This window comes from Barbatula barbatula (genome assembly GCF_947034865.1).
Source record: "Barbatula barbatula genome assembly, chromosome: 11".
Taxonomy (NCBI): domain Eukaryota; kingdom Metazoa; phylum Chordata; class Actinopteri; order Cypriniformes; family Nemacheilidae; genus Barbatula; species Barbatula barbatula.
This window is the reverse complement of record NC_136774.1, coordinates 739,406-751,713: the sequence shown is the minus strand read 5'-3', so window position 1 is coordinate 751,713 and position 12,308 is coordinate 739,406. Positions and strand designations below refer to the sequence as shown.

The following is a 12,308-nucleotide window of genomic DNA, read 5'->3' as shown; positions in this document are numbered from 1 at the left end:
TGGGCTAAATGAACGGCCTGGGAACAGATAGTTGATTTCACTGTATTTATGGGAGGCCATTTCGTGACGCTACATGACTTCATTTTCTTTTCTCTTCAAAGTCTTTGTAAAGTACTGGGACACCCCCTTCTATTAATCACATTTGACTGCTTTAGTAAAATCAGTCATTGATAGAGATACAGTCATTTTCAACCAGACAAGAACCCTTCAGAATGGCTCTTCTACTAATGGCATTGTCAAGAACTTTGCTTCCATCTTTATTGCGTTTTTTTGATATTCTCTAGATAATCAGTACATCCCTCACAGAAATGACACAAGTAGTCAAACCTGTTTATTAGAAACCAAATTCATTTTTCTCCATATAGTGTGTACATTCACTGTTTAGTATAGTTTGAAAAGCTATTCTTTGGCGCAAGAGTGCCGACAATGTAAATGTAATCAAATAAAATATGTGGGGAAAAATCATAAACAAATGGTTGTGAGGAATGTATAGAGATATTTGTTGAATAATACAGAACCCTTAATGTGTTTATGTGAGGTTTTTTAAGAAACACAATTTTTGAGGAATTCCATACAAATCCAAAACCATTCTTCCTCTAACGTATGTTATTGCATCAGAGAAATCAACAAACACAAACGAAGGTGTAATGTCAAATGAGAATGAGAACAAAAACTGCGTCTTGGTTGGAAATGTTGAAGATGAGAGCAGTGAGGTGTGGCGTCGAGTCCGTTGCATCATACACGCCGTCTCGTAAGCAGCTAACGCAGCGCTTGTTTTTGTTTATTAGATGTTCTCGCTGAGACCAAATCCCTCCGGCTTGAAGCTGCAGAGTCAAGCAAGTCCGTCCCAAAAATGAAGGGAACATATGAAGAGCAAGTAGACGAGGGACTTGAGTCCGAGCTGAAGTGAGGCAGTCTCAAACCCACAGCTCATTATCACTGAGATCTTGCTCCACAGAGACAGCGCTGTTACTTAGAGACTAGCCACACAATATACCCCCATCACATACCCAGAGGATCCGACGGGTCCCTCGCATCTCCAGCTCACACTTTACCATCAACACACAGTAACTAGCCACCCGCACAAATACACACGCTCAAAACAAACGCAGAGAAACCATTACTCATTAGAGAAAAACAAAACATGGATTTACACAACATGATTTCAGTGTTTTTGTCTGATCATATCATGGGTTGTTCTTAAAGACTCAACATTTGTGGCAAACGTTTTTTGCCATCAGAAGCGCTAGAGTGAAATCATGTCCTTCACATCATTATTTCCAACAGAGACTCTGAGGGACTCCCCTTAAATATAGCAGGGTTGTTTGTTCCCCAACAAGGACGGAATGTTATACCGTTTTCTTATTTAGTACTTAAAGGGATCGAATCGTACATTTTGTTTTGCTTGTTTAATGAATTCAAAATGACCAGTTAACAATGAAGATAAATCTCTCTTATGCAATTTTACATGATAAGTATGAATAATATTAAACAATATCAGTTTGTTTTCAAAATTTTGCTATGTCACACCATAGCACACATGTGCAATTTATTAGTCAATTACCTTTGGACGGTTTCAAAGCAACAACATAAACAAACGTTACTGCTCATGCGCGCGTTCGTTAACTGCCGGTACACATTCACAAACAGCAGAGCGCCTGTAGATTATTTCTGATAACAATCAAAAGAAACCAAGAAGAAGCGTAACTTGTCTAAACTTGTCCCTTCAATATTATGAATTTGGACTGCGATACCAAACTCAACCGCTAGCTGTCAGTGTAACATACGGTTTTCTTAAAAGCGTCAAATCTACAGGACCCATTCAACAAATCGTTTATTTAATACAATGATTATTCAATAAAATTATATATATATATATATATATATATATATATTCATATTAACATAAATTCAATTAAGTATAAACTGTTTTATTATTAGACAGTAGTCAAACACAGAACTGCAGTCCAGGCAGGCACGTCCAATGAAACGCTCTAACAATAAAAAACCAAGCCTGCGTCTGAATGCAGTGAATGACATTCTATACTATATTTGTATTACACGTCATGTGTAACTACAGCTGTAAAAATAATTGACCGTTTTAAACAACTTTAACCACGACGGGGACATTTCTATCATTAACATTTAAAAAGTTATTCACATCAAATTAACCTATAAAATTGCGTTTTTCCATCTTAAAAATATATCTAAACTACGTCATATGCTGTCACCATCAGATGCAGAGAAGCTTATACATGCCTTTATGACATCAAGACTAGATTACTGTAATGCACTATTAGGTGGTTGCCCTGCAGGCCTATTACAAAAACTCCAACTGGTCCAAAATGCGTCAGCTCGAGTTCTTACGCGTACAAAAAAGTTTGAGCAAATTAGCCCGGTTCTGTCAACCTTGCACTGGTTACCTATAAAGCATCACATTAACCTCACGTGCACTACGCTCTCAAGCGTCCGGTCAGTTGGTAATACCTAGAATTTCAAAATCAAGTGCAGGCGGCAGATCCTTTTCCTATCTAGCGCCTAAACTTTGGAACAGTCTTCCCCGCACTATCTGGGAGGCAGACACACTGTCAGTTTAAATCTAGACTAAAGATGCATCTTTTTACTCTTGCATACACTACACTATCATAAGGTTTGGGCTGCACTAGTTAGATCAACCGGAACCAGGAACACTTCCAATAACAACTGATGCATTTGTTGCATCAAAGAGTGCAGAACAGTACTCTACTCTCAGCCAGTCTTGTCTCATTGTTCCAAGGTTACTAGAGCGGGCAGGACTCAATCCAAGGTTACCAGAGCGGGCAGGACGCAGTCCAAGGTTACCAGAGCGGGCAGGACGCAGTCCAAGTTTACCAGAGCGGGCAGGACTCAGTCCAAGGTTACCAGAGCGGGCAGGACCCAGTCCAAGGTTACCAGAGCGGGCAGGACGCAGTCCAAGGTTACCAGAGCGGGCAGGACGCAGTCCAAGGTTACCAGAGCGGGCAGGACGCAGTCCAAGGTTACCAGAGCGGGCAGGACGCAGTCCAAGTTTACCAGAGCGGGCAGGACTCAGTCCAAGGTTACCAGAGCGGGCAGGACCCAGTCCAAGGTTACCAGAGCGGGCAGGACACAGTCCAAGGTTACCAGAGCGGGCAGGACGCAGTCCAAGGTTACCAGAGTGTGCAGGACGCAGTCCAAGGTTACCAGAGCGGGCAGGACTCAGTCCAAGGTTACCAGAGCGGGCAGGACGCAGTCCAAGGTTACCAGAGCGGCCAGGACGCAGTCCAAGGTTACCAGAGCGGGCAGGACGCAGTCCAAGTTTACCAGAGCGGGCAGGACTCAGTCCAAGGTTACCAGAGCGGGCAGGACGCAGTCCAAGGTTACCAGAGCGTGCAGGACGCAGTCCAAGGTTACCAGAGCGGGCAGGACGCAGTCCAAGGTTACCAGAGAGGGCAGAATGCAGTTCATGCCCAGACCTGACAAAAACTAGGGTGAAAGAGCTGGATAAAGAAGGACACGGCGACTTGACACGTTTTCACTACAAAATTTCAGCTGCTATTAGATTATTAATCATAATCTTAAATGTAATTTCTTTACAAGCACTGTCGAGCTTGAAGACAAAAGTTACGGACTGTAGTAGGGCTGAGCGATGTGTTTAATAAAATGATGCCTAATCAACTTTAATATCAGGTGTGTTTGACTTCATGCAACGTTGCAGAGACTGCCATTCTGATGTCATACGCCGATAAATGTGCGGAAACAGACCAGGAGGGAATTTGTTCCGGATCTGCCAAGTGCCAAACAAACACGCAGGCGCACCACACGCACAAACCAGTGTTGCAGTGACTTCTTTCATCAGGTAAAGTGAGTAGATAAACCATAGCTTTTATGCAGTTGATAAAATGTTGCCGGTTCAGCCCACGAGCGTGAGGTTTTGCTTTAGTGACGCACCTCGTCTTCCTCTTGGTCTATCTGTGCAACAACTGGCAGAAAACAGCAGCAGATTCAACTGACCAAACAAAACAGCGTTACCAAAATTCTGTTACTGATGCCTGGGCATATGAACATGACGTTCACGCTAAAGCATGATAATGTTATAACTGGTATTTTTCATTATTATCGATTAACGTCTGGTATCTGTCTGTTGTAATCGACGTGGGGATATTTGCGAGACATACAATATACAGCGATATACAATAACATCGTCACATCACCCAGCACTAGACTGAAGCTTTAAATTGAGTCGAAGATATATTTAATATTTGCTGCAAACATTCATCTTGAACATACTTTCTTCCTTTATTTATTAAGTGTAACACAGTTAGATTTTATAAAAGGTGAAGTACTCATTCATTGTTGTCAGTAGAAAAAAGACAATAACACAGTGACTTGACTTCTGTAACTCTGACCATCTTTAGTTTTACACACAGACAGCTGTGGGTCAGTATGAATTTATATTATTGAGTCACAAAAATACAACCAAAGATGTGGGCGAGGTTTCTTGGTATTGTTTGACTGATACAGCCGACCAAAAGCATCACAAATATGACTTGAGAGTGCAGAGACATTTCTTGACTGGAACTTTGGATTACGTTGTTTGGTGGATTTGACCTGCGTTAGACATTGTCGAGATGAAGTAAGGGAAGGAAGTTTATTTATGTAGCACATTTCATACACAATGATAATTCAAAGTGTTTATAGTCATAAATAAATAATCATAACAATAAAAAAAGGAGTTTAGAAACTTAAAAATTATAAAAAAGCATTGATTTAAAGTTAATTAAAAATGATTATTCACTGCAGTTAGTTCGAACAAAGCACAGTGCTCATTGAGTAAATGCACAGATAAACAGATTACTTTTGAGTCTGCATTAAAATGTTAATAATATTTTAGCACATCGGATCTCTTCTGGAAGCTGATTCCAGCTAAAAGCGGATTCCCCTTGTTTACAGTGAACTCTTGGTATATCCAACTGACTTGATGCTAATGATCTAAGTGGTCTGTTAGGTTTACATTTAGTGAGCATATCTGCGATGTATTTCGGTCCTAGGCCGTTTAGTGATTTATAAATGATTTAACATCAATCCTAAATGTAACTGGAAGCCAGTGTAGGGATCTAAGGACTGGTGGAATGTGCTCAGATTTTATGGTTCTAGTGAGAATCCTGGCATCAGCGTTCTGTATGAGCTGTAGCTGTCTAATGGTTTTCTTGGGAAGGCCATCGCAATAAACCACCCTGCTGGTAATAAAGGCATGAACAAGTTTCTCCAAGTTTTGACTGGAACCAAAACATCTCATTCTTGCAATGTTTTTGAGATGGAAGTATGCTGATTCCTTTACAGTTTATGACCACTGAAACTAAGGTCTTACTCCAGAATCATCACACCAAGATTCTTGACTTTAATTTTAGTTGTTTGACCCATAGCGTCAATGTCTGCATTCACCTTAAGAACTTCATCTTTGTTTCCAAATGCAATGACTTCAGTTTTCTCTTTCTTTAACTGAGAACATTTTGGCAAATCCAGTTGTTAATTTCATCAATGCATTGGCAGAGGGAGTTAATGGCACTGTAGTCATTTGGTGATAAGGCTACGGATAAATCTGGGTGTCATCTGCATAGCTATTATATGCAATTTGGTTCTATTTCATTATTTGACTCAGTGGGAGCCTATACAGGCTGAACAAGAGTGGCACGAGAATTGAACCTTGTGGGACGCCGCATGTCATTGAAGTCCACTTAGACTTATGCTCTCCTTTACTCACATAATAACCTCTCCCATCTAAGTATGACCTGAACCATTTGAGGACCGTCCCAGAAAGCCTGACCCAGTTTTCTAGTCCCTCTAGAAGTAAGTTATGATTGACAGTGTCAAATGCAGCACTCTAGCAGTTCCAGCACTGATATTTTGTCAGAATTTAGGCGAAAATATCACTTATTATCTTTATGATTGCTGTCTCTGTGCTGTGATGCGGTCAGAAACCAGATTGAAACTGGTCCAGGTATCCCTTTGAGTTTAAGTAGTTTTTCAGCTGATTGAAATCAACCATTTTCAACAATCTTTCTTATAAAACGAAGATTGGTCATCGGTCTTTAGCAGCTCAATAGGCTGTGGGAGGGGCTTAACAACTGCAGTTTTCAGGGAGTTTAGAAACGTCCCAGAAAGAAGTGAGGCGTTTACCAGATCTGCTTCCAAACAATTTAGCACAAGTCTGAAAAAGGCTGTGGGAAGTGTGTCAAGGTAGCAGGTTGATGATTTGAGGTGCTGTAATATTTCTTCCAAAATCAATTGCTTGAAAAAAAGCAGACACATTACGTTGTTTTTTTATTGCGGCCGAATCTGACTGACCTCTGTCTAACTTGAGGACGTGCTAATCGCCTTTCTGATAGAATTGATCTTCTCAGAAAAGATGGATGCAAACTCATCGCATTTGTAAAAGAAACATATTTACTTATCACCACGCAAGGCTTCAACGTGGACTAACATTTGGTGCTTTTTTGGCATTTGATTCCCTGTGGTCACTTTGAATGTTTTTAAAACATTTCTCTAAATTAAATATTTTTATTTTAACATCGTTTTTGAACACAAAACGTTTTGATTTTCTCCACCAGATGACGCAATTTCCGCTAAGCAGAAGGTTTATTTCAGATTGTTTTAACCTGTGACTTTTTAAGTGCTTCTTTTAAATAAACTGAACTACAGGACCCTACTGTTGACGTCAATAAGTCGCATGAAATGATGACTCGTTTGCATTTTTAAGAGATTTCATTCTTCATTAAATGAAAAATAACTATTATGCGCAAAGTAATTCACGTTTTCTAAGTGTTCTAAACAGCTCGCGCTGGCGCCACCTACTGGTGTAAATGTTGTAAAAGCATCGAGATCTCAGGCCAGACTCAATGACAGATAATAAATACGTTTCATTAAAACGAGTGCATGCATTTTGTGTTTTTATTTGTATTCACTGTAAGTGTAAATAGAGCATTTACCCAATTGTAAAGGTAAAGGTATTGTTATGAATGTGAAAGACCTTCTTCTCTCCGCCTTACTAAATTGAAATGTTCATTTGTATACACGCTCATATTGTCAAACGGTACTTCACCCAAACATCCACCAGATGGCGCAAACACTCAAGTAACTGCAGAAACCCATATCAACTCAGTACTCCACATTCTGTAGGATTTATGTTTGTTTTACAAATCCTAAATGTATTTATATTATTCTACCTACATTTATGTATTAGTGTAGAGGAAGGGACGGATGAAAACACCTGTTAATGTATTAAATGTCCACTGTAACAAAATCTGAGCCCAACTCCAAACTTTCTAGTGACTGGTACCATCAATATATTTACATGAATGAACACATTGGTGGTGCTTGAGGAGATCCCCCCTTCCATGCAAAGCACTTTGAGTACCCCAAAAAGCGCCATAACTCATTATTATTCATTATAATAACCCTTTCACAATGAACGTGGAAAAGCAAAGCAAATGTAAGACGCAAATGTTAAATCATTAAACACTTAAAATAATCATGGATCCCTATGAAAGCTTTCATGCTGCACACAAACCGTCACACTCTGAACACACACTGACCAGTGCGTCAAAGTTTTTACATCCGTCCAGCAAGGTAACGGGCAGATCTAAAGCACTGAAATATGTACAGATACTTTCTTCATTTCCTGAAGATAATTATTTGCATGCATATTGGTGTACACTGTAACATTTGATTTATTAGTATTCAACAGTACCAGTGCTTGTTTATATCGGCTATGCACTGCAATTTAAGATAGATTTCTTAAAATGATAAGTATTATACATGAAGATACTCTGTGATATAAATATGCTTAAAGCTGAAAATCATACAGCACTGGTTTATGTTTCCTTCAGTTAAAAACATTAAACTCAGAAACTTTAAACTTAAAATAGATAAATGTCTATTATCTGCATGATTAAAACATACGCATAGCTTTTCTATTCTGTAATCATGACCTATGCATAAAAACATTATTACATTTCCTCAGTTCATGTTTCTCTCTCCATGAAGAAGTGCATCCAATATATATTAATCCAGCAAGACAACAGAAAACTAAGTGTCCATCGGTGCCACCTAACTGACAGAAGTGAAATAGCTGATAAGGAACATTAGTTTCGCCCTTGATGGTGCAAGCTTGGTTCAATGGTTATTCATTTCCCTTTCTCGCATCACAGTCAGTGTGAACAGACCATAACAAATAATATATTCTAGATCTAGTAGCTGAATAGAAAGAATGTAAAGGGAGAAAAGCAGGGGGCCTAAAAATTGATCCATGTGGCACTCCATGCTCTATGCTTTCATCTGACCACTTTATAAGTAACAGGTTTTGCATTGATCCCACCATTCCAGATAAACTCAGCCCATCTCATGGGTCTATTATGAAGTCAAGATGCTCTATTTTCAATTGTTCCTCCACTTTATTCCAAAACATATCTGCATTCCATTACAGGACACCAGACAAAACAAATGACATGCAGACATAACGTGACACAGTTTGTGAGGTTTCATTAGTTTTGCTGCCACTCTTGCTTTATAGAATATAGAAACACAACTGATCCAGAGAAAGAAAACCAACGAAAATAACCTTTTTGTTGCATTCTAGGGATATGTAGTGTTTATAAACAGTTGATCTTTTTCACGTTTCTTTGCCGTTCCATTAATTTCATAACAACTACAGCATAGTCTGCGTGTGAAGATCTGCCGGTGTTTTGTTTGTTATAATAGAAGAGATTTAATGTCTGGCATTGCTGTGCACCACTTGCATCCAGTGTACAAACCTCAGGTTATTTATACTCAGATATATTGTAATTCTGTGAAAGTGTGTATACAGCTAGCTACACATAGAAGAAGTGGCTGAATATTTAGAACATATTACTGTTTAAGTATTTCCTAAATATGCTTTTGTTGCACTGATGCCAGTATTTTCATTCATTTAAAATATTATTGAATACGATTTTGCTCATGCTGTCCACCTCTATCTGGATGAATACAAATCTCCGTCAGGTGTAATATTGCACACGTGTCCATCCATTAGGCCACATTTCACAATCTCTTTATCATGTGCAGCTGGAATAATGATGTGAAAGACGTATGGATACGCCATCAAAAACATGAGAGCAAATTGCAGAGAAATACAGACAACACACACACACATATTGTTTCTCCTGGAGCAACATTTCTATCAACAAAAGAGCTTCATAGCCTTCACACTAATGACACAGATACACAAACACGTGTAGAAAAATACATAATATAAATCACATTTAACCAACTTCATTCTTAATTCATTTGCTCTCTTTGTATTTATAAAAGCAACTTTATTTCAAAAGTTCACAAACTCGACGGACATCTGTACTTATAAGGCAAACTTGTCTTAGCACATCATTGTTGCAAAATTATTATATATTTATTATTAAAAGAATGTCATATAACAACACACTCACGCTCTATGAAATCTCAACATAACTAACAGAGGAATAACTAAAACTGTACGTCTTTCATTCACCAGCTGATTCTGAGTAGTCGCAGAAAAATATATACAAATCACTTTTTGCCAGCTGCGGTCAGTCACACAGACGGGAGCAGAGATGCTTCTGTCACCTGGAGAAGATGGTGAGTATCAGGACAACAACTGTTGCTGTAAGTGACGGAGTCACGGCCGGAGAACCTCCACATTCCATCGAGTTCTCCTGCAGACCAAAACAAATAACACATGTCTGTAACATTACAGTGTCACATTCCGTCCAATGAGATCACACACACACACACACACATATACAGTATGTATCCAATAATCCAGTGCCTGCAGTGTAAGGATTGGCTGAAGGAAGACAGATGTGTACTATCTACAGAAAACTCACTGTAAACACTCATTTGAAATGATGTCCTTTGCATTAAAAACATGACCTGCTCTAAGTGGCCGTGTGTTTTCTACCTCATGATGGAAGGGGTGGCACGTGTCCGGTCGCCTTCTGACTTTCTGAAACGTCAGTCGTTCACACTTCAGAGACTCATTATGTACAATGCAGTTAAGAAAGTCAATAAAAACACCAAAGGGTTACTAGAGTACGACAGTATCATGGGTGCGTTCTCATTAAAGGGTCATGAGCTGGGCACTCAAAACAACTGTGACTTATAACATATACTGTAAGTTCAGAAATGGTTGCCGTGAAGTTGTCAACGTGTCTGCTTTGTTGTTTCTTTATCATTCTGACATCATACAGAAGAACACATGAGTCATCTGCCCATTCTGAAGTACTCATCCCTAGAGCCTAATCCCTTCTGTAAAAGACCAGAGGATGAAAGGTGTTTTCATCTAAAAGATACTGTAGTATACTATATATGTATATATATACTATAACAAAGTCCATTTACGGAAGTTGTGCCCATGTTTGCAATGCATCTGGGCAGCTATTTACGGAATAGCAAAAATCACATTTAAACGTCATATTTCCAATCAGAAATTAAACATGACATGACCTGCATCATAACTTTGGTTTGCTAAGCTAAACGTGCGCTTAAAATCCTCTTTTTCGATGTCATCTACTGCGCCTGCGCACATGCTGGCAATCGCCTCACGAGAGCCCCGCCCCAGAAAATCCTCAGTCTTTACTGATTGACGATTGGCTCGTGTTGATGGAAGGCGGGACTTCCTACACTAGAGCGGCCATATTGAGCGATGGCAGTGGAGCATCTTGTTAATATTATTATGTTCGATTATAATGTAACTGCGTATCTTATGAATAGATAGGATTCTGTTTCCTGATCTTAACGCTCACAACAAAGAGACACTATTATACTTCCAGAATACTGTACTTGTTTTGTTTTTGACACTTAGTGTAAATACATAAAGTGCCATAATGTGCAGGATGCTTGCTTGACGTTTGCACTGTAGAATCTAGGCGCAGAAGCATCTGTTAGTTATAATAAAGGATATACATGATCTCAACGGGGTCCAGGGTGACGGGTCCAAACTCACTGCAGTCACATTCATTATCTATGACCACCATGAAAAGATTACTGCTGGGAATCTGCTGGATAACAAATGATCTGAGGACAGCAGAGAAACAAACATCAGAACAACACAAACGCTAATGTGCGTGTCCTCGAGCGCTGAACGTACCTTACACAGCCTTCACACTCAATGTTCCCCACAGTTTCTTTAATGGTGCGCTCGGACACGAATGCTGGATATTCCATATCACAGGGAACCATCATACTTCTGACCCCTCTATGAGCTGAGACACAGACAGACAGATACAGAGAGAACGTTACTGCCACTGTGGCTGTTTAAGGTGCAATGCAGAGATTGGAGCGGCATCTAGTGGTGAGCCAACGGCTCCCTTTCCGAGCACTACGGTGTCTGATCTACATAGTTACGAAGCGCGTTCTGTTGAGCAGTTTGTCCATTTAGTATCGCTTCATTGTTCATTTATACACCTCCTAACACATAGTCATGTTGTATATTCTATTGCATTTCTGTCAATAGATGCTCGCAAAAATCACACGTATCAAGGCTGCATTGCATCTCCTCAAACGGCGAAGGCATCTAGTCATTAGTTTGCTTTCGTTTCTGGTAATGTCTTTAAATGCTCCGTGAGCAGACACGTGCATGAAACGAACCTTCAGCGGCGAGGTCAGAACACCACCAGCTGTACAGGTTGAATTCAATGAGAAGTCTGTGAAAACAACAGAAGACGGGACGTGATGAACAACAGCAGGAGAAAGACGCTTGTCCATTCATGACATTAGAGTCTTACATGACAAACTCTGCCAGCAGCTTCCGCACGGATGTGATGACAGCGAAGAGCGGCTGCGCTCAGAAGACAAGAAAAACAAATCGACACGTGTCATTGAGAGAAAAACGCAGGAAGCAAAGTGAAATACGAATATGAGGTTGCTCACGTGTAAAAGCGTGTGAGCCGTGTCACTGATCTCACTGTAAACTCGACAGGTGGCCTGATAGTCGTACATATTCACCCTGAAAAATAACCACAATGCATCAGTCTCAACAGCACATGTTCACATTCACGTGTTGGTCCTTGAATACTACTGGTGATGGTATTGTGTGGGTTCTGATAGGATTTAGCAAAGAATATGAAATGATAACTCTCATGTACGTACCTCGTAAAGGATCCCATTGAAATGAGTTTGCTCATCACAGCACCCTCGGCCTCCCCAAAGAACACACCTGTCTGAAAGAACGACACTTAGAAACCACGACGACACTGTGCTGGACGAAACATCACATGTGTTACACAACACTGGGTAAATGT

At 39.9% G+C, this 12,308-nt stretch overlaps 1 protein-coding gene across 1 annotated transcript in view; it reads right to left on the bottom strand.

Moving 5' to 3' along the window:
- Nucleotides 1-9,629: 9,629 nt before the first annotated feature.
- The window catches only part of cacna2d3a (calcium channel, voltage-dependent, alpha 2/delta subunit 3a), a gene marked incomplete at both ends in the record, with an annotated part of 58,328 nt that continues 55,649 nt past the window's right edge, over nucleotides 9,630-12,308 (bottom strand). The window contains 8 exons of the mRNA XM_079467100.1: nucleotides 9,630-9,722; nucleotides 9,968-10,052; nucleotides 10,972-11,082; nucleotides 11,156-11,270; nucleotides 11,656-11,711; nucleotides 11,793-11,845; nucleotides 11,938-12,013; nucleotides 12,157-12,227. Of these exons, the coding sequence (XP_079323226.1) occupies nucleotides 9,630-9,722; nucleotides 9,968-10,052; nucleotides 10,972-11,082; nucleotides 11,156-11,270; nucleotides 11,656-11,711; nucleotides 11,793-11,845; nucleotides 11,938-12,013; nucleotides 12,157-12,227 (660 nt within the window). The remainder of the gene's footprint in view (nucleotides 9,723-9,967; nucleotides 10,053-10,971; nucleotides 11,083-11,155; nucleotides 11,271-11,655; nucleotides 11,712-11,792; nucleotides 11,846-11,937; nucleotides 12,014-12,156; nucleotides 12,228-12,308) is intronic.